Below are 27,656 nucleotides of genomic sequence, written 5' to 3' on the forward strand. Positions count from 1 at the left end.
CCAATTCCGGCAGAATTGGGAGGACAGTGGTGCGATAAACAAATAGGCCTTCCTGCCAAACTGTAGCCAGATAGTCAGAACCAAGGCCAGAGCTTCAGGGAGGGGCAAGCAGGGCATTTGCCCCGGGGCCCTCCTGTGTTGGTGGTGTGGGGCCTATTGTGACATTGGTAGGTTGTATAGGGGGCCCCATCAGTGTGTTGCCCTGACCTTGTGTGCAATTGTTCCGCCACTGGTCAGAACATCATTGATCATGCTGATGCTCAACATACGCTGGAGCCAATAGTGTGTATCTGACTACAGTATATTGTGTATTGGAAACATCAATGACCATTTAGCCTAAAGAATCTCGGTATCCACCAGTGTGCACGTGTGAGCGCTATAATAGGCCTATGACTTGTGTGTCGTTAAAGCTCATTCTACACTTTAATAGGACTGTAGACGCAGTGATTCCCATACTTTTTCTGCAGAGATCCTCGTTTACAGTTAACAATATTAAGACACACATCACCAAACATTTTTTTTCTCTATATAGCGCTACATTTTGTGAACCGATTAATTTTATTATTAAAGAAAATTAAAAGAATGTTGCACACTCTGCTCTATGTTTTAAAGGTGAAGTGATGTTTCGGCCGTCTGGCCTTATTCAAACTTTGATGGCCGAAACGTCACTTCAACATTAAAACATGGAGCAGAGTGTGCGGCATTCTTTTCATTTTCTTTAGCATTTGTATGCACAAGAAGCCAGCACTTCAAGAAAGACTTTATTGGTGTGCGGTACCTCTTTTTTTCCAATTTATTTTATTACCAATTTATGAAATGGTTATATGAAACTATATTCAGGGAACCCCAGGCATAATGGACGCCATGGATGTCAATCATCAGTTGTCGAATCTCAGTTACAACATTAACTCTCACATGCTGAAACGGTACATTCTCTGAAACACATTTGCACTGCAAATGTGCTTTAGTGGATGTAGTATTTCGTATTGGAGAGTACTGCATGTCTTGGAATACAAATAGCTCCCTTTTGAAAGCATCTATCTGCCTGGAGGGCTTGAGAGCACCCCTTGCGCAGAGCAAAGAGCCCTCGCAGGCAGCGCATCCTTTGAAAGGTTTTGCACATGAAGAACACCCACACTCTGACACTTGAGTTGAGTAAGAACATTTTCTTTTTTTATTTTCGTGTTCTCTGAAATTCTCACTACAACACTCCTTGGCTAGGAACAGTGGTCACCACTGAAGTAGTTCAGTAGTTGCAGTGCAGATAAGAGACACAAATAATAGAAGATGTACATAAATCATCCACGTTCGTTGGAGGGTTGGGGGCAAAAAAGGGACAACATTACCCACAATCCAGTTGGGATAGCATTACCGCCACTGATTGGAAAAAGGCTGCAAACAACAAATGAAAAAAAAGAACAACAATCTGCAGTGTGCTGCTGGAATAGATGCAAAATAGATCAATCAAGTCTGATGAGAGTTTGTTCTCAAATGTTCTCAGGCGTGCATCTATCTTTTATGTCCACACCCAGAAGAGAGGGTAAGGGCCAGGGACAAGCCCAAGGCGGTGTCCGGGTAGGTCAAGAGAGAGAGAGAGAGTCTGTGATTCTCAAACACATTTCATGGAGGTGACAAATCCACAAGGGTATTTGAACACTCTGTCGGAGGGTCTTCACAGAAGTGGCAGAGGTGTGCGAAAGGGCCTGCCATTAACAAACAGGATATGACATACAGTATAAACTCTGAAACAGTAGGGAGAAACTGCAATCTCTTTTTTTATCAGGAAAGCTTTTAAAGAAACATATAGTGAGCAAAACCATCATTTTTAAAGTGATAACAATGACAGATTATAATCTTAACAATAATAATTTATAGTAACATCAATTATTTTTTCTTAAAAACTAGTCAGAGGAGATGAAGACATTACAGACTTAACTGGAAGATTCCCACCCATCACATTTTATTTCTCATGTATACACCACATTTGCAAGCAAAGTGGAGGGTAGTTTGCTTCATTCACTTCTATCGCTATAAAGATGCTGCCCTGAAGAATAAACATGGGATGTTTGTTTATACATAAAATAGGCCCTCACAGAGTCCCCAAATGCACAAAGTATATCCGCATATTGAAACACAGAGACTTGTTTTGGTATTGTGAGAGCATTGCATTAAGAATAAACAATATTTTTTCCCAAAATAAGTCAAGGGTAATGATGAATGAATATACCTTGTTTGTGTGTGTGTGTGTGTGTGTGTGTGTGTGTGTGTGTGTGTGTGTGTGTGTGTGTGTGTGTGTGTAGGTGTGTGTGTGCGTGTGTGTGTGTGTGTGTGTGTGTGTGTGTGTGTGTGTGTGTGTGTGTGTGTGTGTCTGTGTGTGTGATGGTCTAATAATAAAGGAACCACTTGTTCTGAGGATTGCACTGCTCTACTACTGTAGGTGCCATTAACACAAAAACAAAAGAGAAGAAGACAGTAGTGACTACAACAGCCTCCACTACTCCAGATACCGTAAGCTTTAGAAATAGGAAAAATAGGCTTTTGATAGAGCAAGTGATAGATATTTTAAAGGAAACGGAATAAGGAACCGAAACACAAGGGGCTTAAATAACATCAATATGCCCATTCATCATATGCAAATCTTATCTTTCTCTCATCAAAGGAGCCACTGAATTACCCAGAAAAAAAAGAAATTCCATCAGACATCTTTAAAGAAAAGTGAGTGATCTTCTCCACACGATATAAAACCTCTGTATCTGTAGCCTATGTTGTCTCTTTCTCCGTCCATCTCTCTCTCACTATCTCTTTTTGTATTGCCTTTTTCCCCTCATCCTTCTACTCGCTGAGCTGAGTGACACCCTCCTCAAGAGATATATAACAAAAATGTTAGGGATTCGGAGAGTAAATGAATGCAACTATACAATTTAAAGTCATGAGTGTGTGTGTGTGTGTGTGTGTGAGAGAGAGAGAGTGTGTGTTTTCGCCCCATTATTTTACAGTCTTGTCCCATCTGACGCTGATGATGATCTGCCCGTTTCTCTCCTGACACCCTCGTGTCTCCTTCCGGTTCCCACAGCTCTGCTGACCGCTGTGCTGACCGTTGTTAATATACCATTATTCTATTATACACAGATCTTATTTATAAATCCATAATCTTTCTCCATCTAACAAATATAAAAATATACAAAAATATACAAATGTACAAAAATTATTTCCAAAATTAGCTTCATTCCCCTATCTTTTTTATATCTATCATATAAAAATATACAGATCTGTCCAATACCAAAATTCATTTCTCAACAGTCTAAAATCACACTACCGAAGAAAAAGAACAGATATACCTGCTGTTTAATTTTTCTCTATATATCTCTTTCCTTAGATCTTCCCCCCTGCCAGCTTCGACTGTTTCCATCGCGCCTTATTTCTACTCTCCTGAAGATTTTTGCGGCAATCTCTTTTTCTTGAACTCCCTCTGATCTTTTCCCATCCATTGCATCCATCATCCATCCATCCATCCATCCACCCATCCATCCACAAATGTCCCAGTTAAATCAGTTCATTTTCTTCTTTGTCTTTTCTTCTTTGCCATCTTCCAAAACATTCAATCATTCAACAGCTCAGTGGCTGCTCGTAAGGTCCTCCTCCTCCTCCTCTCCTCCTCCTCCTCTTGGTGTCTCCTCTTCCGCAGTGCTCACTGCTCTTCGTACTTGTTGAGGAGGTTGCGGCAGCGGCTCAGCTCCTTGCGCATGTCGGCCACCTCCTGCCTCAGCGCCTGGTTCTCGCGCTCCAGGAAGGAGGCGCGCACCGCGATCTGGTTCTCCTTCAGCCGCCGCGCGTCGCGCGAACGCTTAGCCGCCTCGTTGTTCTTGTGGCGGCGCGACCAGTACTTGTCGTCCTGAAGAGAGAATTACACACAATTAATTATGATGAAAAAGAGAAACAAAAGCTAATCATTGTAGAATTGAAATGATTTTGTGATGTATTCTATTAATAAGGGGGAATGAATAACTGCTATCGGCATGCCATGTGTTTGCTCAGAGTATAATGAATGACCATAGGTAAAGGTGTGCTGTTCTACTCTACTCTATTCTACACTATGCTGTTCTACTCTACTCTATTCTACACTGTGCTGTTCTACTCTACTCCATTCTACACTGTGCTGTTCTACTCTACTCCATTCTACACTGTGCTGTTCTACTCTACTCCATTCTACACTGTGCTGTTCTACTCTACTCCATTCTACACTATGCTGTTCTACTCTACTCCATTCTACACTGTGCTGTTCTACTCTACTCCATTCTACACTATGCTGTTCTACTCTACTCCATTCTACACTGTGCTGTTCTACTCTACTCCATTCTTCTATGCCAGGGGTTGCCAACCTTTTCCAACTCGGGGCCCACTTGACATTTTCACAAATGTTCAAAGCCCACCTCTTGAAAATGATTTCAAGGACCACTTAGAATACCTTCAAGGCCCACCAGATGGACCCAGTCCACAGTTTGAGAATCACTGTTCACAGGATGCTATCTATCTGCTATGGGGGAAAGCACCTAACAGCGCTAAGTCCTGCCACTGAGATGCAATCAGGGCGACACACTGGGCTCGAGCAGCCAATCAGAAACCCATGCTGGGCCCGAGTGTCCAATCAGGGCCTTATGCTGGGTCATGAAGTACGGCTGTGCATCTATAACCCTCCAGCGGGCCCCTCACAGCAACATCTGACACTCACATATGGAGGCGCCTTAATTACATATGCGCCACTCACTCATAACACTCTGCCCTTATTAGTCAGTCACACAGTACACACATTGCCAGGCCATACGCTAATAGTTACCACAAACTAACCTACTAACCACTACCAGGGGGGCAGCCCTGGTCTAGCTGTTAAGGAGTTAGACTCTAGATCAGAGTGGTTGCAGGTTTAAATCCCACCCTTCCCACTCCCTACTGCGCTCCAAGGCTGAGGTTAGCCTGATTTTTATCGACCTGCTGAGGAGCCCTTGAGCAAGGTACATACCTAACCCCATACTGCTCTAGGGACTGTAACCAATATCCTGTAAATCCTGTTTGATTACTAGTCGATTTACTAACACTTGGAGCGGCAAATCAGCCAATCACAATCAAGAACCACCGTACGCACAATTTTAGACAGCAGTGCTAATGACACACACACACAACACTACAGCCAGATGGAGGCCTGCGTACGGGGCTCTCAGCTGAGAGGTGTTTGCCTCTCTGCATTATAATGACTTGGTCGTAACCGCAGCAGCTGCCGCTATACTGCAGGGATGTCGAGGCAGGGGGGAAAGCAGGACTGATACACCAGAGGGGGTATACTAAGAACTTGGTTCAGGAGTAAACCAGGTTAAGTTAAAAGGTAAATCTGACACCAGGCTATTCTATTAGATGATGTACCTCTTAACTTAACCTGGTTTACTCCTGAACCAGCTTCTGAGTATAGGCCCCAGGGCCCCGAAAGGTAGCTATATTGCCCTAACTACTATGTGAGCTGCATCAGGGCTGGAGGGTTTAATGGAAGATGGTTGTACGTGCATGGGTGAAATGCTATGTTCATGCTGTGCTGTGTTTGCTATTCAAATGTAAAGAAATCCCCTACGCTGTCCATTCCAAGAGCAAACTTTGATACAATGTTTCGGTCATCCGACCTTCCCAGACGTCGGATGAACGAACGTCGGATGACTGAAACGTTAAGTTTGATGGTGGAGTGAACAGTGTGGAAGATTTCTTTAGACTTGAATGATAACCCCACTGGGCTAATAATATCCTACGCATCTGTCCACAACTACAGAGGTGTTGCAAAAGCGTAATTTTTCTGCTGACCTTTTTAGTACTAACCTTGAGGTCCTCCGGCACCATCATCTTGCGTGCCTTCTTGATCATGGGCTGCGGTTTGAGCTCGTCTTCGCTGAAGCGGTGGCTGTGCGGGTCGAAGGCGTCCTGGCCGGGGACGGTGGCCAGTGCCAGGTCCCCCTGGTCCGTGTCGAAGCTGCCCATGATGTCCGAGCCGTCGGTGGAGGCCGGCGTGGTCATGGGGCCGCAGGAGGACGGCGACGGGGACAGGTTGGGGTCCATGTTACCGCCATGGCCTCCTACAGTGAACACAACAGAGGAGAGGAGAGAAGAGGAGCAAAATGTTATAATCCATGTTCCCTCCATGGCCTCCTACACAGTACACACATCAGAGGAGAGAAGAGGTGCAAAATGCAAAATGTTATAATCCTCTGCAGGTATTCCAGTGTTAGTCAGTGTACTTGTACTTGTTAGCTCCATGGCCACTTTTACACATGGGATGACTTGACAGAAGAGATGTGTTAACTAATGTGCTACATTGCTGTAGAGTACACAACATGTTATGATGTACACACATGTTATGATCCTCTGCAGTGGCGTAAATAATAACCGATATGTATCGATGCATTGATCTTGTGGCTGACGATCAAACCAAATCGTAGCCTATTGTACCGTGGGGCATTCTTAAGTTATCGAAAATAATCGAAATGTTGGCCCCTGCCCAATGCCCTAGCTCCATAACATAAAAGAAATGGAAAAGTAATTGGAAAAAAGACAAATCGTATCGTATCTTGGGGCATCTTAAAGTATCGAAAATAATCCAATCACTGCCATAAGAAACAGTACAAATCCCAAAATTTAGGGTGGAAGAATCCTCGCAGATCAATCGTGGATGCTTCAAAACCGTTGAATGGAATACAATAGCTAAGCTCGCTGTCCATATAGGTCAGTGGTAGGCCCAGATGCTCACAACTTAAGAGCGGAGCATAGGTCTGAATAACACCTCAAAGGCTGTGTAATAACGATTACAGTTGACACAAATAATTCAGCAATCTAAAATGAAAAGTATCTAGCCAAGCACATTGTACTGAAAATGTATCTCAAGCTGTTGTCAAGGAGGCTAGTGCTTGAAGTGTGGTGGTCACATGATCAGCCATGAGCAGCTCTCCACTGCAGTTTCCAACTTTGTCCACCAGATGGTGTCAGTGTGCAATGTAACTACTCAAACGTCCCTGACGCTGAAGGATCCAGATGGACTGCCTGAAAACTATTATTATTAACCATTTCTTGGCAACAATAGAAATGTACCAAATCCATTTTTCCCTCCATGGGAAATGGAAAAGTAGATGTTATCTCTTCCTGTCTATCTACATGAAATATAGGCATTATTTGTATCTATGATGAATATTATATACCAAATTCAAAGCCATTTAGACCTAAGTAACTGTAGCAGTTAGCTGGTCCAAATATTTAGATATTACGTGTAGCCATACTGAAAAAGAGTAAAGGTATTTTAATAACAGGGAACACCCTCATTCTCATTTGCTTAAACTAAATGGCACCGTTTTCACACACATTGTATTCCCAGCATTACTACAGCCTATCCAGCAAAAACACAAACAAAACAAAAAAACCCACTTCAGATCCCTGTGCCATGCCACCGCATCAAAAACACATGAGCATCCTTTGTCCGAAGGATATCCTAACACACCTCTCTACACATGACACCCGCACACCCACAAACACACACACACACGCACACACCCTACAAGGGCTTCACGCAGGTCTCGTGCAGCAGGCATGAGAGTGGTGTCCCTGGCCTTGAAATGTTTGGGTTTGACGTCTCGTGTGACTTGGCAGGCAAGGCGGGGAGGGAGGGAGGGTGTCGCTGGTGCAGGCTGAGTGAGTGAGCGCGCGAGAGAGGTAAGAGGGTGGGGTGGGGCGGTGTGTGTGTGAGTGTGTGTGTGTGTGTTGTGGGGAGGAGCTGAGTGGAGTGGAGCAGAGCAGCGTGTGTGGGGCGGGGTGTGTGGTGTGTGCGCGGTGGAGGGGGTTGGTGTGGTGTGGTGTGGTGTGGCAGGCAGTGTGTGACTTAGCACGTGCAGAGGCCCATGGCCTCCAGACTCACGGTACAGCACATTATGAGCCTGGCCAGAGACAGCAGCCGCAGCAGCAGCAGCAGGCAGGAAGGTGAAGGGAGCTGACTAACAGCATGAGTAATCACACCAGCAGCTGGTGCATGTGCGTGTGCGTGCGTGTTCTGTGTGCGTGTGTGTGTGTGTGTGTGTGTGTGTGTACAGTACATGTGTGTGTGTGTTCCTGCGTGCATGTGCGAGCATGTGTGGGAGTGTATGTGCGTGTGCGTGTGCTCTGTGTGTACAGTACGTGTGTGTGTGTGTGTGTTCTGTGTGAGTGTATGTGTGTGTGTGTTATCTGTGCGTGTGTGTGTGTGTGTGCGTGGGTTCTGTGTGCATGTGTGAGCATGTGTGTCAGTGTTCTCGGTGTGTGTGTGCGCGTGTGAGTGTGTGTGTACATGTGTGAGTGTGTGCGCGCGCGGTGTGTGTGTGTCAGTGGTTGAGAAGAGGAGAACGAGATGAAAATGGGGAAAGAGAGAGAGAGAAGTACAGATGGAGAGATGGTGCAAAAGATGAAGCTTCCCACTTTGCCTGCCAACATGTTTTGTGATCCCCAAAGATTATAATACAATACATACTATAAATATACTATAATATACATCTGAATTGCTTCTGATCAGGGTTTTAATGACAAGGAATTAAAGTAATATCATATTGTTGAAGAGATATTTGCTTTACTGAAACTAAAGTACCTCTGAGAATTATAAGGAATCTGTCTGTCAACACATAGGCCACGGCATACCCACACTGGCCATACTGTTGACACACACAGACATGCACAAACTCTCCTCAGAAAAATATTTACAGTTCCCTGATTAAGGTAATCTGACTTGTGTGTGTATTATCCTTCCATCGTTACAACAATGTAAACAAAACGCTGTATCGGAAGTTCACCGTCGCCATGGCTGTTCCTTTTTTCCTTCCAGCGCTTTCTTTCTCTCTCTCTCTCTCTCTCTCTCTCTCTCTGTCTCCCTCTCCCTCCTCTCCTCTCTCTCTCTCCCCACCCCTTCCGTTCTCGCCCCTCCTCCCCCTCCTCCCCCCGCGCGAGTGCCCTCCCTCCCCGCTGCTCCAGGACTCCTGTCCTCGGCACATGACGGCACACGTGCACGTGGCCCAATCGTGTGAGGAGAGGAAGAGATTTAAAGACACGCGAACACACACACTCACTCTGCCCTGCCTGCTCTCCTCTCTCTCCCTCCCATACTCACTCACTCATTCTCTCTCTCTCTCATTTGCTTTCCTAAACACTCCCAGGCCCTGTAGTACAGGTCAAAGGCGCACCACCACCATCACCTTACTGTACTGTACATTCCTGAAATACAACAACACACCCAACCCACTCCTGTACTGCCTCTGTCTCTCAGCAGCACAGCATGAGGACTTGGTTCCCTCCCTCTCCTCTCCTCTACCCACCCTGGCCATTCACTTCAAAACAAAACAATAACCCCTTACAGAAACTTCTTTACAGAGCCAGCAACACCTACAGCACTACAGTACACACTACTCACTCGACTTGCCCGCCTCAGGAGGAGGGAGTGCAGCGTGACAACTATCATCTGTTTTCCTGAAAAACCTTTTTTCCGGGCATTAGCTGCTCCACTACGGCTAACACTAACAGCCGTCCTTTGCACTGTGCTGGAGACTTTGTGCACAGGCAGGGGAATACAAAATGGAACTGTCTGTCCTGGCACTGACTTCAGTGGACACTCGAGCTCTAACAATTATCTCCCAGACTGACCTTTGGCTGTTAATTTCCCTGCCTGGCAGCTTCAAAGCAGAGATACGGCAGTCAATACTAAGATAAGGCCTTGGGCCAAATCAAAAACCTGAATGGTCATTTGGCTTGATGGATCAGGGCGCTGCAGCAGCCAGCTGAAATTATTAAGCGTTCCTTCAAAGTCCAGATGACTCAAAGTGAAGGTGTGGCTGCTTATTGATGTTGTGTGATTGGCTACGATCTTAAACGAAAACACAGAGTGAGCAAACAGCAAGCCACTGATTTATGTTCACAACTTCACAACAACTAAGTTCACAAACTAGCAAATCAGGAAATCCTAACCAACCCTATTGTGGCCTGTTCACACTCTCTTCCTTGTAGTCTCTTGACCATGAAATAAACAACCTTGTGAGAAGACCAGAAACATGTGCCATGTGGTAAAAAAAAAAAGAAGTACACCATCACTATCTCAAGGCCTGATTGAACTGCAGACCCAACATGGAATCCATAACCCCCGGAGTAAAGATCCTGCCACCAGCCTGGCACACTGTATAGTTTGTTGAACTATAGCGGGTCCTGACACCAAGCACAACACTGTATTAAATCACCTATGACATGTTCAGGCCTACTGAAACTGCTTATCTCCAACTCCAACCGATTGACATGTTCATATGATCAAGTTGTCGGCTTACGGAAGAAACGGACTAGCAGTTAACTGAAGAAATACTAGGTTCTTCAAAGCGAGCCGTGACGACAACCTAAACATCAGCTGGTTCATCATGGTCACACATAGCTTAAAAAAAAAGGTTCACAGGGAACTAGGTGGTTGGCTCCCAGCGCGACGGGCGCGGGAACCATTCTGACCAGCCTTAAAAAACAACACTAGGGTAAGGGGACGGAAGACAGAGGACAGAGCAGCATCACCCACCGTGCAAACAGTCCGGCGCGCCCAGCAAGCCGGGGGGGCCCTGCATATTGTCCAGCCCCAGCAGCGTGGGCGACGAGGAGGCGGAGGAGGACGTGGAGGAGACGGAGGAGGCGGAGGAGCAGGGCAGCGGCGAGGTGGTGGGGCACTGCGAGCTCTGGTTGGGCACGGCCGACTGCGAGTTGTGCGAGGGCACCTGGGCGGCGCTGCTGGAACAGCCGTTGCCCGAGCCCATGCCGTTCTCCGTCAGGAACTCCTCCAGGTCCATGTACTGCAGCTGGAACAGGCCGCCGTCGGACGGCATCGAGCGCTCCCACATGAGCGGGCCCAGGAAGCCGGAGTTGGAGAAGCTGCCGTTGCTGTTGCCGCTGCCCTCACTGCCGCTGCTGCCGCCATTGTTGTTGTTGCTGTTCGGCCCGCTGCCGTTACTGCTGCTCGTGCTGCTGCTCCGCATGGAACAGCGGCCCATGGAGTCTTCGTCCAGGTCCAGAGTGCGGTCCTTGTCTAGAAGGGTGAGAAAAAAAAAGACAAAAGACAAAGAGACAGAGCGTCACTTCAGCTGTAATACCATACTATATCTTACCAAGTCCGGCAGGATATTCCATGACCACGATTGAGTAGTAAACCTGGCCTTGGGTGCATTTCTCGAAAGCGTAGTTGCTACTTTGTCGGTCGGCATGCAATTTCCCATTGGCAACTACCCAAGTTGCTGACTGCTAACAACTCCGCTTTTGAGAAATGCACCACAGGCTAGACCTGTCATGCAGATGGGATCGCGAACGATACCATTCACTATTTGCTGAAAAAGATGCACAGATTGAGACATGGTCGTTACCATTTTGGTGGCAATAAGGTTATAACAGTGCCTCTGCATGAAAGGGTTATCTACAGAAAGCAATCATCCTGCAAGTGCAAGAACATGGTTAAACCTGGCTATGCTAACCAATGAAAAGTGGTGCACCTGCTAATAGATAGCTTGGGGAGAAGATCAGAGACATTTGAGATGCCTTGTCCAGGCTGCAAAACTATTCATTACATTTACATTCACATTACACTTTGTTGATGTCTCAATCGGAAGTGAATTGCAGTTATTTAGGTAGAGAGAGTATTGGTTACAGTCTCTGGATCAATATGAGGAGAAGTGCCTTGCTCGAAGGCTCTTCAGCCATGAATGAAGGGTTAGAACACAACACATTCTTCCTTCCTACTGCTAAAGATGGGATGAGAACCTGCAACCCTCTAGTCTTAAGACCAACAATCTAACGGTTACGCCACATTACTAACCCCTTCCCAAGGAGGTTATTCCATAAAAACAGGTTCAGTTACTTAGTGTGGTATGTTAACTAAGAGCAAGTGGTAAACCTCCTAATATAAGAGCCCTACGACTTCATTCGATTGGAGAATAAAGGCACAAGGCTCCTCTATCATTAGGTGTACCACTTACTCCATGTTAAGTCACTTTGTTTTAGTAACTCAACTATGTTAACGTAGCCCTGGTCTACTCGTGATTTCTCGGCTCACATTGATTTTGTCATGTAGACCTAGTAGCCCAGGCCCTGACTTCTCCGTTAGGAGGGAATTATTTTTTTTCAGTCGGAGGCAGAAAATGTCCTGTGCCTACTAAATAATGAACAAACGACTGAGTGAAGAGAACATACAGTATATGGAGGACACGGAATTGCTTTTGGTGCACACAGCTCCTGTGCATGCACTGCAGGGGGGAATCTTGATCTTGTAGGTAGTGTTGTGTATATATACTGGTTCAGCTAGAGACTAGAGAGTTAGTCATCCATCCCTATTCCAGTCTAAAATGATGATGCCTGAGCCCACACACTCCTCTCCCCTAGCTGCCACCGCAACTACCTGCATTACTGCCACAGAATGGACCCCTGCTGGCTGCTCCCATGACTATCTATCAACCTCACCTGCATAACCACCTGTCTAAAACTGCATACTATAGATACCATGGCTTATCTCTCTTTTTAAGTCTCTATCCAGTTCTCTCTCTCTCCCTCTCTCACCACTTTCACCAGCATGTCCTCCCCTAACAAGAGGGTCAAACAAGGTCCAATTAACATTCCAGTGACTTAGAACTGACAGTCATCAATTATGTCTAATAGTAGTGGCAGTAGAGCTTTTGTTAAGTGACCTTGGGTTACTTGAGAGGCGCTATACAAAACCAAGTCATTATTATTATTAGAGCAAAAGACAAATCACAGCCCCTAGCGTAGGCTTTGGCTTATCCATCAGCCAAGTACATGTACGCAGTTACACCTGGCACATGGCAAAGCAGGCAATGCAAGGTGATGATGGGGCAGCCGTAGCCTAATGGTTAGGGAGACTCTTAAGATCAGAGGGTTGATGGTTCGAATCCAACCCTCTATGTTTATGTCCTCGTTTGTAAGTCGCTTTGGTTTTAAAGCGTCTGCCAAATGCAATGTAATGCAATGTAACCCCTTGACTCCTCCCTCCCTGCACCTCCATCCATGGCTGAAGTTTTCTTGAGCAAGGCACCTGACCCCCAACATTGCTCCCGGGACTGTAACCAATACCCTGCACATAACTGTAAATTACTTTGGATAAGTGTCAGCTAAGTGTAATGTAATGAAATGACTACCCAGGCACCCATTGCTTTGCCAAATGAGCCAGTGTAGAGAATAGGACTAAGCCTGAATCAGGATTCAGGAAAGGCCTTGCTCACCACGATGGCCTTGGCGAATCTGTTGCAGCAAGTTTCACACAGCCACATGCAAGACTGCCAACAAAATATGAATGAACAAATTCAACTGGACACAGACTTCTGAGTCAATTTGGTGTCCTGTCAGTAAGGTATCCAGAAAGGTATTGGTTCACAATGAGTACATCCTTGTTATTATCATTGTTTGAGTTTTTTGGTGTTGAATAATAACAATAGTAATATAACATTATTGTTAAAGGTGCACTGTGTAGGATAGTGGCACGAGTAGGTATTGCAACTCTACTGCCCATTGAAACTGTGCTGCAGGGGCCTACTGCCACATTTCACATTTTCATTAACATTTACTAAGCATAGCAATAAACTAATATTTATTATTTACTATTATGGCCAAAGAACAGTAAGTTTTGCAGCAAAAGAAATTCAAAATGGCGGACATGGAGAAGATCCACCTTCACATATAAGTGCAATTTTTTCAGCCATAGTGAATACTTAGAATTTAATGATGGTGGTAAGTATTCGTGAAAAAGGAAACATTTGTGAATGAACAGCATGAATTCTATGTCGTTGTTATTGTTGGTGTTGGGATAATAATAATAATAATAATGATAATAATAATGATAATAATAATGCCATAGTTGTTGAGAAAACATTTCTAGTGAGTATGTCTAGTTCAAAGGTCCTTTATTACGCATTCATATGTCTTCAAGCAGAAAATTACTGTTGGCTGGCCCCAAGGCAAAGCTTTGGGTTTTTGTTTTTTGTTTTTTTTTAAGCAGAGAACAGAGTATCATTAGAAGAGTTGGTTAACCGTTTGATGCAAAAGGGATTACTGGTGATACCTTTCACTATTTGCTGAAAAAGCGTAACTATATCATAACAACATGTGACATTGCCTAGAGTCTTAAGAAACTAATTGAGACATGACCAGTACCATTGTGGTGTGACAATAAGGCTATAACAGTGACTCCGCATGAAAGGGTTAATGATACCTCTTGTACACAATGAAATGTTGGTGTACAACTGAACTCCATTTAATGATACCCTAACACAAATCACACAATCAGTGTCTATTCATTATTATCAGGATTTCTACTATCCTATGTCTCTGCAAAAAAAGTGCATATGCCGATGCAAAAGTGCAAGGTGGTATTTCCCTGGTGGTGTCAGCACAGTGTTGTATGTGAAATTAAAGGAACTTTCAGCACCATGTAAATTGGCAACAACCTAGTCTCACCACATGCCGAGTTGTGTATATCAAGGCCAGGCTTAACCAGTAGCTGCAGCTTCGACAAGGCCATGCAGGCACCACGAGTCAAGGCAGTGGCACTCCACCCACTTATAGACGTCTTGGCATCTTATCTCCAGTGAATGATCATCGTAAGTAAATACAAACCGATGGCAACTCACAACCATTTTCATTATGCTGCTGAATTTGAGATGTGTGCAATAAAACACGCAAGTGAGTCAAAGTGACAAAATTGGAATTGATAGGCAAAACTCACCTTTCATTTCAGTGTCTTTGCGTGGGTCACTTTTCACAGAATGAGTTTTCAGGTTGATCCCAGAGTGGAAATGGCCGTTGCTGTGAGAGTACGAGAACTGGCTACAACTTCCAAATTGAGGACTGGCTCCAGGAGCGTGGTGAGTGTCCGGAGGAAGAATCTGCGAAATCTGCCTGGACATCACCCTGTAGCCAAGTCGAAATCTCCAGGGATCGCTCGCTGGAGGGCGCCGAGTTGAGCTGAGTGACGTGTTCAGAACTATTCAATGAACAGAAGTCGATCAGTCAGTCACATGACACTTGTTGTCAGATCAAAATAAGTCCGCAAATAGGTCTAACAACAACTGTATAAGAACTGTCATTACGATTATGAAGTTGCAACCAAATACCATAGTCTATACATGCAAAAGAATGACAAGTTTTCATACTCATAACCGCTGTCTCGGTTGTGGCGACCAGCGATGCATTGATTCGTTTGACAGTGTGTTAGAATTGACAAGATATACATTTGCAAATCTTACCTTCAAGATGAATGAAGATACAATTTCAGCCAAATTATTCATTTTAAAAATAAAAAGCGGATAGAACTCCATACGGTGCAAGTAAAGATCCCAACAGTGCGACTGAATTACCCCTTGACCACTTCCAAACAGGATCTGAAGAGTGAAAAAACGAATGAACTAGGATAGGCGGTTCAGCTCCCACTCCAATGACAGCAAAAAGCCGGATACTGTATTAAACTAACGCCACAGCAAATAGTTATTCGAATAGCTATGTCAAAATGTAAGCTCTCTGGTAAGAAAAAAGACACAGAACACAGAACGTAGAATAGGAAAAGAAGCAAAACTGTCCAGTAAAAATGTCAACAAAGAGTAACCGAGGTGGTTGCAGCGACGCAGCAATTGGTGGACTAGTATTTGTTTCTCTTTTTTCCCTTACAGTCCTTCTCACGTTTTTTCTGTAGTGCCCCCTCTCTCCTGAGTTTTCTCTGAGTGTGTGTTGAAGCACGGCTTGCGCTCGAGCCGCCGAGAGCCCTCCGCTCAGCTGGAACGAACACGGGCAATACACGTGACGTCACATTAGCGCTGGGTTGGCCTGTAGGGTTTTTATCTGATTAATATTAATGATTATCTTGGGAGTCAAACATGCATTCAGGCATGCTGGCAAAAATGCAGCTGACCATCATGACAATACAGGTCATCATAAAAACACAGCGTGAATAAATGTCACTGGCCATTATAAGTAATAAAGTAAAGCTGCCACTTTCTGGCACAAAGCCAAATGCTCTGAATGTGTGAGTCCCTCAAACTTCATGGGCTATGGGCTGAGTGTATAATTTAATTGCTTTCCACTAACAGCCTCTTGTAAATTGCACCTGGAGTATGATTTTGTGAATTGATGAAACAAAACGTCTCCCAAACATAATGGGCGCATTTTTCAGTTCGCTGGTAATCCGAAGAAAACGTGAGCGCGTGTTCAGTTCAACGCCGGCAGGACCTACTACACGTTGACTCAAAAACAAGAGTAGCACTCGCTTGCACATGGCCATCACACGCGGCGAAGAAGCAAGCCCGGTGCTGACATCTCTGCGATTGGCTGCTATTCCATGCGCTCTCCTCCCCCAAACCACCGATTGGTCCATGCTGAAACGTACACTCCGCCCTCTGGCAACCCCATGCGAGTGCCGCGTGAGGCCGTGAGACACTGGAACATCAATGCAAGGCCACTGAACGCGTGTGTGCCTGACTGCCTGTACTTCTTGTCCCGCTATTAGAAATCCATAGTCAAAAGGAAATAGATTTCTCCGGCTTACCCATACTTAGTAAGTTGTTTTCAACCGTGGCCTTACATGCGCCCTGAAGCAAAGTGCGTCAAAGCTCCTGGTAATTATCTCAATCAATGAATCAAAACATGCTTTATTGATAATGTGTGTTTACATTTGATTTGTTTATAGTTGATAACCTGCAGAGTAAGCACAATTTATACCATGCTTGACCATGCTCTGGCACTGACCCTTATAATTTTACACCCAACAATAAAGCTTTTGTAAATTGATGTTGAATTTGAAGTGGAAATGACTGTACCCACACAGCAAAAGTACACCGTAATGGATCCGCCCCGGAGTCCACCGTCCGGAGGCCATCCTCCGGAACGGATCCGGTAAACGGGGCCGTATCGGCGTCCACTTGCACGCCGCCTATCATCCGACGCGGAGGCGTGGTGCGGACTCAAAAGGGACCCGTTTGTCACCCGCAACGGATCCGCGTGCAGAAGCGTACCTCCGCAGTGAGCCCGGTTCGGAGGCGCGACATCCGATGCGGACTCATTCCGTGTCCACTTATTGCATCCGTCACGGTTCCACTACTTTTTATCAGTTACGGACCCATTCCGGACTCATAGATGTTCCGGGCCGGGACCATTTTGGATCCGTGCTCATAAAGTTACTTTCTTATTATGCTATAATCCCAATAAACGAACACTAAATCAGTAACCGTTTCAAACAGCATTTAGATTTAATTCTACAGATAACACAGACCTGGCCTAGACACCGTTTAAATAAGAACCCGAAAAAAACACAACCTGACTAAGAACTTCACTCATCATGATTTTTTTTATTTATCTTGACATTATTTTTCTGTCTCACTGTCATGTTGAACAATCGCGTGTCGTGGCTGCCTTCTCTTCCTTCCCCGATGCCTCATCAGTCGACGGGGAAACATCACATCAGCGCTCCGATCTGAAAAGGCAACAGAGCTAAACTTAGAGCTTTCATTTAAATTTCGTAAGATGGCAATCAGACATTGCATTGCATAGGAATGGACAACGCTCTTTCACATCTCTATCCCGTGACAGTAATGATGTTGAATATTATAAGATGTACTTACTCTTGGTCGTAAAAGCCGGGAGGCAGGCGGGCATCACCGTAGCAGGGTGGATTACAGCTGGCTAGCCCTGTCCGACCCAGAGGTAATTCCACCTGTTTACTGATACACAAGATTAAGGACAAATTCAGATATTTGTAGCCCAACCACGGACACCTGTATCAAACTATGAGCCCAGCTCCTTCATTCATTCACCAATGATGGACAGCATATGGGACGAGGGCGCAGTTCATGGCCATCCATTAATTGCTAATAAATAATTAGCCTGGATTTCGTTAACGTGAGGAGAACATGATGCCACCTTTAGATTTGTACCGTTAAAAACACAGTTGGTGCCAAACCTGTTGAGAGCATCACCAATCCGTGTAAAAGTGTACCATGAGCCAAATTCAGACCAATATAGCCGTTTCATAGGAGTATTTGAACACTTAGACCTACGTTTAACTGTACACAAGTTTGCTTCAGTCAACCGGTTTGCTAGTAACTGGCTAGCAAGCTAACGTAAACAAGGCTGTTAAAATGGGCACAATGTTGATATTTTTTATTCAACTGCACTTCCTCCATGTATCGGATGGCATCATATTTTAACAGTATTTAGGAAATACTACAATAGCCAATGTAGTTCTCCATGTCTTTGAATGAATGAACTAGCTGTCTCGTTTTGAAAACAACTAGGGTTAACTTACACTTTTAAAGTCATAAAACAAAATCCCACAAAATATCAATAAGCATTGATAGTATAAAAGCTTCAGATATACTTTTTGTACCTTTGTGTATCACCTAATATAAATAAATCAATACTTACTGGAGAGCGCTGTTCGGTCGTGTCTGCCCCAACAAAAACTGTACCAACGTCCGTTAGATTTACAGCGCGTCCGCGTTTGTGAATCAGATATGGATGCGATTATGGTCCGCGTTTTGACGGTAGAATTTGGGGCGGCGCACGGTGGCGACCCTGATCCACCAAGTGGAACCCAAAGGAATGTGACAGTGACACGGATGTGGTGACTTGAACGCGGCTCCGCATCGGAGTCCTCTGCTGTGTGGGTATATAGACCTAACACTAGCTGTTTTTGAAGGACCACTGACTAACCTAGCAGGGAAGGCATCACTGTGTAGCCTACTATCCCGTTTTCCATCAGTGAGAATCCATGTGACAGTCACACTCTCAAGTCCACTGTTCTGTCAAGTGTGATTCCGAGAGAGCGCCACTGCCACCCTGTGGTAAATCAGTGGCAGTGCAACTGATAATTTTCCACTGGTTTTTTGAAAGTGTCCTTGTACAGGGACTTATTCTTTTATCAGCCCTGCTGGCACACAAAGCTCATAGTTCTAAACCTTGAATGTTGCCGTTATCACCTCTGCTTCAAGAATAGATTTATTCATTGGCCACACAGAGGCAATAAGTGGACAACATTGATATTGGGCCTGCAGCCCAATGCATTTGTTTGCAATGGTCATTACGCTGCAAAAATTTGAAAGCTGTGTAGTGCATCTACTTAAAATAATTATTATTTATAGGAATTCAAAGACACACACACAAAACCAGTGCAGTTTACATTTTTATTAAATGTTTAGAATCAACAACCATTTTATCATAGGTAAATAAAGTGATAGAAAGGTACTTAATCATTTCTTTCTTTTGAAGAAAACAGGGCTATGCGTAGTATGGATATCTACTAGAGAAAAAAAGTGATACATGTGTAAGAGCTAAGGTTTAGGGTTTTGAAAGGCTGTGTCAAACACATTAATATGTTAAAGTCATGTTTTGCTCTACAGTGACAACTCCCACATTCTTGTTCCACCTACTCATAAAGTAGCAATGATAGAAACTAAATATTAGGCATTTGATTGCAAAAAAGAGAGAGAGAGAGACAATGTAACAGTAATAAAATATCAACACGATTTACATTACAGTACACTTGTTCCATCCTTTTTTTTTTCTCTAGTTCAACCTCCGTGTAAAACACTACATGTCTGCTCACATCACTTCTCATAATAAGAGGCCACAACTTTCAAATACAGACTTTTGGTTAAAGGCTTTGTTTTCTTAAGTTAGTTTTGGCAAGGCATGATGTAGTTCCAATTTCACTCAAAGTATGCGTTTTATACTTTGATGATCGAAAAGCACTTTCAAATCAACATTTCAGTCAATTTCGTAAGGTGTATGCTATAACAATTTCATAAAATACTGATAGCGCCTTGAAAGGAGCTTGACACTTTCCAAATTAGCACTATGGCCTATGGGCCAAGATTTGGAGAGGAATATTGCAACAAATAAAAAATTGCACTACTTAAGTTCGATTTAAAGTGTAACGGCCACATAGTGATTTTCAAACCTCATCTCATCTAAAGATACTTGTATAACATGTCCAACATGCACAAAAATACTACCAAAAAGGAAAGACAGTTTCATCAAACTAATACCTTCACTTCCTCGAGATCCCTCTTTTCTCCTATTAAATGCAGTTTTACATTACAGAGATCATGTCCACACCATCTCTACGTGAACACCCACTACACATTATACACATCAGAGACAGAATACTTATACAGAGTTTGCTGGATTACAGTGGGGGCTAATCGTTACTGTCAGGAAAAAGGGCTAAGTATTAGCAAGTCACAGAAAAACTCATCTAATGATCCACAGTACTGTAAATGCACATAAAGGTTAAGGATAGTCTGGAAAGGAACTGTGATGCCCTTTTAGAAAAGAAAAAAAAATCATCCCATGCAACTGGGATTTTGGGTGCTTGCTTGAAGATTTTAAGGTTAGTTCAGATAACAAACTGTTCATGATATTGAAAAGGAAAAAAAACGCACCATCTAAAACAGTCACTGAATACATGAGGTACTTGGTGCCTTCCAAAATGGTAGAATCCAACATGAGCCATTCATATGTGATCATTTCTTCAATACCAGCATGCACATACCAAACCTCTAAGTCTGTTTTTTTCTTTTATCTCCTTTTTTTGTTTTGTCTTCTTCCAAAGCCACGTGAACACAGAAGTGTCTATACACCACCACACATGTACGTATGGTTAGATTGGGAAGTGTCTATACATCACATGTGTAAGGTTGTTGGGCCTCCTGGCCTTCTTCTTCTTCTGCTCCATCATCTATGATCACCACTGGTGGATCCAGATCTATTTTGGAGTTGAGTCCTCGTCCGCCGCGGCGTAAACCGGCTAGCTTCCCGCGGCAAGAAGACTTGTGCCGTGCGAGAAGAGTGGCGTTCCAGAAACGCGAGGAACAACGTTTACAAGAGAACGTCCCCTTGGACAAGTGAGAGGCCCGGTGAACGAAGGCGGACCAAAATTTCCGGGACTTTTTCCCGCAAACAGTACATTTCAGGCGCTCTTTGGGGAAAGAGGCCTTCGGACAGTGTTTGGCTGCATGATGGACCAAAAGGGCAGCGCGGCGTGAAAAAATTGCGCGTGGGCAGAGGGGGCAAGGGAAGCGTTTGAGAGGGTTCTGTACAGATGATATGCCTGGAACCTTCATCCCTTGAGCCGTTGCCAGTTCGCACATCTTCCCACTTCCTCCTTTTCTAATCCTCAAGAGCAGAGCCATGCGCTTTCTGAAGCGCCGCTGCCTCCGCCGCATAGCTCGCCTTCTTATCAGCAACATCCTCATCTTCGGATCTCTCTCCATCCCCATCGGCCCCGCTCCCATCCTCCCGTCCCACCGGTAGCCCCCTTGACTCAATCGGAAGTCCTTCTTTTTTTTTTTTTTTTTTTTTTTCTCAGGTCGTCCTGGGAGTGGTAGCCATGATGGTGGTGGTGGGAGTAGAGATCGTCTGAATGGTGCTGATGGTGGTGCAGGTGATGGGCTTCATTGGGGGATAGCCCATAGGATGAATGGGATGGGTTTGTGTTCATCGAGTGACCTGTACCTGACTGGTAATGAGGCTCACCTTTCACACCCGTGGGCGACTGCTGGTGGCTCAGGGGTGGTATGTTGGAGTACGGGGAGTTGTTTGAGGATGACGGGTGAGACGTGTTTGTATCTGGGACATAAAACAATGGGGAGTAACCCGCTTGCGGTTGCGGGGGCGGCTGCTGATGGCCGTGGCTGAGCACGCCGCCATGTGACTGCTGCTGTTCCCCGTGCGATCCACCAGGTGGCGCCAGTTGCAACAATGCATTCGTGGCAGCCTCGCTCTCATTTACAGAGCTGCTGGCATTGTTGCCGGTGCCAGAGCCGCTCGCATCACCTTGTGAATTTGACTGGCGAGTCAGCCCATGCTGGGAGAGCCTGTGTCTGGTGAGGCTGTTGGAATAGGCAAAGGCCTTTCCGCACACCTCACAAGAAAAAAGCTTCTCTCCCCCTTGCTCATGGACTGTCTGATGGTGCGCAGTAAGATGGAAATGGTGACGGAAGGATTTCCAACATATAGCGCAGGTGTACAATCTGCCTGACCCTTGCGGCTTAACATCTTGTGAATAGGAGTAATAAGAAGAGCTTGACCCTTGACCTCTATCCTGGCTGGATCCCCCAGAGCTAGGGTAGTTGTTTAGGTTCTCTCCACCTGGAGTGGTGGGAACCTCCTCCACCTCCCCCTTTTGGTGCGTCTTAGAGTGTCTTTTAAGGCTCTGTGAGTAGCCAAATTCTTTACTGCAAAGACCACATTTGTAATTCTTCTCCCCCGTGTGAACCGTCTGGTGCTTGGAGAGGTGGAACGCTTCTCTGAAGTATTTACCACAGACCGTGCAGTGATGCGGTTTCTCGCCACTGTGTACGCGATCGTGCCTCCGTAGTGTCTCGCGCCTAGCAAAGCCCTTGCCGCAAATACTGCACAGGTACGGGCGCTCCCCGGGGGGTCCCCTGGGCTGCCTTCTCTTAACTACCACCCCCCCAGGCCCTGGCTCCTTCTTCTTGCGGGGCTTCCGAGGCCGCTTGGGCTTCTGGTTTGGGCCCATACCACCACCCATGTTTCCCTGGCCCCCGCCTCCTCCCCTGTACGACTTATCCATCCCCGAGGTGGACGACGGCCCCCCTCCCATGGGGCCCAGGCCGAGGCCCCCGAGCAGCCCTCCGATTATATCCCTACGGTCATCGCCTCGATTGCCACTACTATTCATATCAGCGGTGATAGCGGATATAGCGTTGTTAACGGAGCTTGTGACGTCATCTTCGGAGTCGTCCAGGAGGGAGGACAGAGGGAGGTGCTGCTGTTGGTGGTGGTGTTGGCTTTGTGGGTGTGGGTGCAGAGTGGGGGCCAGGGGGGCCTTCCTCAGCGTCTGCCCACCACTGCCCATCCCACTGCCACAGGAGGACGACCCAGAGTACGGGTGAGAGCGCTGGCCTTTGTAGTCGTCATTGTAGCCATCACCCCTGTAGGACCCTGCAAAAAAAAGAAAAAAAAGAAATTGATATATGTTCAATAAGCACATTACATTGTAGCATTTAGTCTATTTGTAGAAAATAAAAATAATAAAAAGACAAGCCAATTATCTTTTGACTTTTTTTGTTATTGATAATTTTTCCAAGGCTTCACCTCTGTGGCATACTGCAGCAATTACCTACGCCACTGTTACCCATCCCTCCTTGACCACCGGCTGTGCCACTCTTACTGCGTTTGCCGGGTATGATAGTCCCTCCGGGGCTCCGGGTTCTGGCGGGCCTTCCTGGCTTTCCGCAGGTGCCGGAGGCGGCGTGGTTCAACAGCGAGGTGCTCTCGCGGAAGCAGCGCCCGCACGCGGGGCAACGGAACGGCTTCTCCTCGTGGATCTTCTCGTGACGAGTTAGGGACTCGCGGCGGTTGAAGGCGCGGCTGCACATTGAACAGGCGAACGGCTTCGCTCCTGAATGGATCACACCGTGCTGGATGAGATGCCCCTTTTTCTTGAATCCTTTCCCACACTCTGAGCAGTGGAACATCTTGTCGGGACTGTCGGGGCAGGAGGACGTAGCAGGTGCAGACGTAGCAGGTGCAGAACTTGACGGCTGGCTTGTTGACTGGCCAACGGGGCGTTCGCCAGGGTGTTGTATGGGATTCGGATTATTTTTTCTGTTAGCAGCCGATCCGGCTGTGGTCAATTCGTGGCAGCGCAGGTGTCGTCGCAGACTGGACAGGTGCGTGAAGTTTTTCCCGCATTCGGTGCAATTGTAGAGGGCCTCTGCTTCAGGCTGGGAGGAGGGAGGTCCCATGCTCCTATGACTATTGGCCTTGGAGAGGTGCGAGCCATTGGTCACCAGCACGGACGCCGCCGCCGACGATGACGAAGGTGCAGCAGAGGAGGACGAGGACACCACGGAGGATGAAGAGAGGAGGGACGGGGGTTGCCCGCCATGACTAGACATCCCCAGTCCTCCTCCTCCGCCTCCCCCTCCCATGAGCCCTGAAGACGAGCTCTGGCTATGGCCTCCTCCACCAGAGCTGGTGCTGCTGGAGTTGGGGTTGGAAGAGCTGTGGCTGGTGCTGCCGCTGTTGTTGTTGTTGCTGCTGCCGTCAGATTTCCTTTGTGGCATGTATCCCGCCATAGCCTTCTTCCTCCGACTTCCGCTGCTTCCACTTCCTCCGTGGCCATCTCCTCCACCTTTCCCGTCGTCCTTGGACAGAGACAGATGAAGCGGCAATGGCAGGGGAAGGCCGGCCTCTTGTTGCATCAGGGAAGCCAGCTGATTGGAGGACAGGACGGGGATGCCTTGAAAATCAAAACTACCCAGTGAAGAGGAGGAGTGGGAGGAGGAGTGAAGAGGGTGGTGGGGGTGGGAGTGAGGGTGTGACAGGGTGTGAGGGGGCAGCTGCTGCTGCTGGGGTGGCTGCTGCTGCGGCGGGGGGTTCGAGTGAGAGTGCGAGGAGTGGAGAGCAGGCGGAGGAGCCAGGCTGGAGCTCGAATCGCTGGGGAGGCCGAGGTGGTTGTGGCTGCCCTGCTGGACCAAGAACTGCTCCAGGCTGGCGTTCGCCGGAACCCCAGAGAGGAAGTACTGATTGGCCGCCAACATGCAGCTGAACTGCTGGTGGAGGCTTCGGGCGTCCGACTGGGCCCCGACTAGTTGATGGCCCAGGGACGTCACCGCGCTGCTACTGGGGGGGTTGTTGGCCGCTCCTGAGCTTGACGGCGAAGGGGAAGAAGAAGACGGCCCAGGCGAGGCTTGAGGAACAGAGAGTCCAGGGTGCAACGGGGGAGGAGGTGGTGGTCCGGAGGACACCAAACCTCCAAGGCTTCCACTGCTGCTACTGCTTCCTCCAAAGTGTTCGAACCGACCCACTCCGGGGTGCAACTGCTCCTGGGCAAGGGCGGCATCGCTTGGGTGAAAAGAGCGCAAAAACTGAGGGTATCCACTGCTGCTGCTTCCGGACATTTTGCTTGACTTGCGAGAACTCTGAGAAGACGAAGACAATGATTGTTGTTGTAAAGGCGGGGGAGGTGCGCTCATTTTTGCAAAAATCGACGAGGAATCGGAAAACGAGCTGCTCCGGGATCCCTGGAGGGGTCCCAGACCAAGTCCAGAGAGAAGAGATCCAGACGACTCGGCTTGCTGCTGCTGTTGCTGCTGCTGTAACTGGTGTTGAAGTTGAACTTGCTGTTGGTGTTGCAGCTGTCTCTCTAATCCAAGGCCTTTGTACTGATGAGGTTGGTGTCCACTCAGCATCTCTATGATGTCCAAGTTGTACTTTCCAAACTGGAACATCTCCCACTCACTGGGACATGGAGGTGCAGGGTGCACACCACCAGCTCCAGGAGTGGAGGAACTCGGACTCCACCACCCACAACACTATCTTTTCTACAGCTGGACTTATATCTTTTCCTTCCTCAAATATCAGTTTTTTTTTATTTGGCTTCCAAAAGCTTTAGATGATTTGTGTGCTTCCGTTAAAGTCTTTTCAGACTTGTATCTGGTGACCGACTATTTCATAGAGGCAGGGATAGATGGTGCAAAACTCGGATGTTTGATGCATGTTGCTTGTGTCGATTTTTTCTCTCCCAGTAAATACACAGTTTGCTTTCTTAGCAATCAAAAGTTTTCGTAGGTGCTTCAGAAGGGTCACATTACCATCTAGGATAGTAATATGTGATCAGTTTTTTATGATAAGGTGTCAGCTTTGTTACACATCTGCTTTATCCATGCATGGGAATTGCACAGTGTCAGTGTTCTCTATTTTTTGCATGCCACTGAAAATGAAAATATCAAACATGAAAGTCCCAAGGTCCGTTTTAAGTGCCCAGATGCAGAACACTGCACATTTTATTGTATGGGCTTGTCACGCAGGTTTTCACGTTTGCAACGCCATTCTTATTAAATTATCCGCAGTCCTGCACTATTTACTTAATTGTGACTTTGGTGACTTGTACAGTTGGATCTGCCAGGATATAAGTTCAGTTTAAATTATTTTCATTTCTATTGCTTGTTCCCCCAAAGGCTGATGATTTTCACACTTTCCCCCTCTCCGTTTTCCTCACTTCTTGAAACGAATAATCTGTGATAGAAGGACATAAAAGCAGAGAATAAACACACAACATTGTTTTAAACAAAAACACAGAACGAATTAAGTTTAAAATGCAGTGAGAAGCAAAATGCAAAGGAAACAAAACGGAGAGAATAAAATGAAATGTTGTTTATGCCTGTTCACTGTATTCAATTGTTCAAGAGTTACAACCTGTTAGGCCTGCTTAATATAATAGCACACTAAAGCAATTGCAATTAGGAGATAAATAATGGCAATACAAATATAAATAATAATAGATAAATTATATGTTCGGCTCGGCACTAATTAGGCCTACAACATTTTTCATCCATTAATAATACATAAACAAAAGTAAACTATTAGTTAAAAAATGCATATCGGATAAATCCTGCCAAACCCGTAAATATAAATAATATGCAAATTCCCCATGAGAGTTGCAGTAATTGTTATTTCGCTAATAATAAATAAATAAACAACTCACCTTCGCAATAGCAAAAAGGAAGTCGATTCGCAGCTTGGAACGTGAGAGAGTCAACCAAGAGGGGGAGAGAGGGATTTCGAATAATTATTACATCTTCTGAATGCCTCGTTCAATCATGCAGTTGGCAAATTCTGTGGAGAACAGTGGCGTCAGCTGTTGATTACAATAAATCTTACGCCACACAACAATGCAGTCTTGCACCATAGGAAAGCCACATCTCGTAAAAAATACCATTTGTCAATGTTTGTGCAGAATGCAACCAACTAGCATGCAAAAACAGCTGGATGACATTATGGTGTGTTTGCGATACAAGCTAACCGCACTGTACTGGCTAAGCGCAAATAAAAAAAAAATGCGTCGCTGGACGTGCAATATAAATCCGCTTTATAATGTTAAGAAATATAGTGCAGTTTTATTAAATATGTAATATTTATGCACATATCACGTTCGATAACGTGCCATTTTACCTGTGTGTCCAATTTTGAGCCAGGGCGAGATGTACGAGGCCTGTTGTGCTCCCCCCTCACCCACTCGCTCATCTGCCATTCTCTGCGTGCTGTTTTCGTATCAACCAGCTAGCCCGTTAGCCCGTTAGCTGGATAGCAGGAGACCATTTCGGTGATGTTGCGCTGCATTGAAAAGAGGCACTCAATCGTTAATCTTCACCAGGACCTCTCGATGCATATGATTACTGGGCTATTTTGACGTATCTAGCGGTTTCCATTTCGACCGATGAATTGTTGCATTTTTGTCGGCCAAATTGTTTTGGACGGTCTATGTTAATTTTTGGAAAAGGGTGAATGACGTGTGCTCACTTTACATTGGCCGTTTCCGGCCCTTTGGGTACTTCCGGCTAGCGTAGCACAGTCTTGTTTGTGCATGGACAAAAATATGTGCGCAAGTGCCTCTGGCAAATTGGAGTAGGTCACATCCAACAGAAAGTCGGAGGGAAAGTAGTACTTTCACTGCTCTGACAACGCATGTAATTGCACATCCAGTTGGTGCCCCATCGGACAGCTGCCATCTCTGCATGCTCTAGCTAGTGCTAACACCGAAGTGCGACAACACATAAGCTAGCCAGTTGTTGACTGCG

General features: G+C 45.9%; 2 protein-coding genes and 1 long non-coding RNA gene across 4 annotated transcripts; all 3 read right to left on the bottom strand.

Moving 5' to 3' along the window:
- Positions 1 to 1,151: 1,151 nt before the first annotated feature.
- dbpb (D site albumin promoter binding protein b) lies at positions 1,152 to 15,845 on the bottom strand. 2 transcript variants are annotated; one of them, XM_063198882.1, is made up of 5 exons: positions 15,306 to 15,845; positions 14,786 to 15,043; positions 10,589 to 11,089; positions 5,842 to 6,110; positions 1,152 to 3,892 (listed from the first exon to the last, which is right to left on the bottom strand). In XM_063198882.1, the coding sequence occupies exons 2-5, from the start codon at positions 14,964 to 14,966 to the stop codon at positions 3,689 to 3,691; spliced, it is 1,155 nt and encodes a 384-aa protein (XP_063054952.1). In that variant the 5' UTR covers positions 14,967 to 15,043; positions 15,306 to 15,845; the 3' UTR covers positions 1,152 to 3,688. The 2 variants fall into 2 exon arrangements, with proteins under 2 accessions (XP_063054952.1, XP_063054953.1); XM_063198883.1 differs by having other exon boundaries at positions 5,857 to 6,110; positions 15,306 to 15,844.
- Positions 15,846 to 16,870: 1,025 nt separating this feature from the next.
- On the bottom strand, positions 16,871 to 18,717 carry LOC134449097 (uncharacterized). Its single transcript, XR_010034906.1, has 3 exons — positions 18,472 to 18,717; positions 17,670 to 17,768; positions 16,871 to 17,521 (listed from the first exon to the last, which is right to left on the bottom strand). It is a non-coding gene; the product is annotated as an uncharacterized LOC134449097 (long non-coding RNA).
- Positions 18,718 to 19,215: 498 nt separating this feature from the next.
- si:dkeyp-69b9.6 (hornerin) lies at positions 19,216 to 27,127 on the bottom strand. The gene is given in 5 exon segments (XM_063198816.1): positions 19,216 to 21,377; positions 21,380 to 23,013; positions 23,192 to 26,094; positions 26,564 to 26,694; positions 27,031 to 27,127. Coding segments are annotated over 3 exon segments (4,404 nt in total). The 5' UTR covers positions 25,308 to 26,094; positions 26,564 to 26,694; positions 27,031 to 27,127; the 3' UTR covers positions 19,216 to 20,723.
- Positions 27,128 to 27,656: the final 529 nt, after the last annotated feature.

This window comes from Engraulis encrasicolus, chromosome 5, assembly GCF_034702125.1.
Source record: "Engraulis encrasicolus isolate BLACKSEA-1 chromosome 5, IST_EnEncr_1.0, whole genome shotgun sequence".
Lineage (NCBI taxonomy): Eukaryota > Metazoa > Chordata > Actinopteri > Clupeiformes > Engraulidae > Engraulis > Engraulis encrasicolus.

Excerpts from the sequence above, each read along its gene's own strand:
- dbpb (XM_063198882.1), bottom strand. The coding sequence starts at position 14,966 with ATGTCCAGGCAGATTTCGCAGATTCTTCCTCCGGACACTCACCACGCT. Across the intron at positions 11,090-14,785 it reads CAAAGACACTGAAATGAAAG|ACAAGGACCGCACTCTGGAC; the intron begins GTGAGTTTTGCC and ends TCACCCTTCTAG. Across the intron at positions 6,111-10,588 it reads CGCGCCGGACTGTTTGCACG|GAGGCCATGGCGGTAACATG; the intron begins GTGGGTGATGCT and ends TGTTCACTGTAG.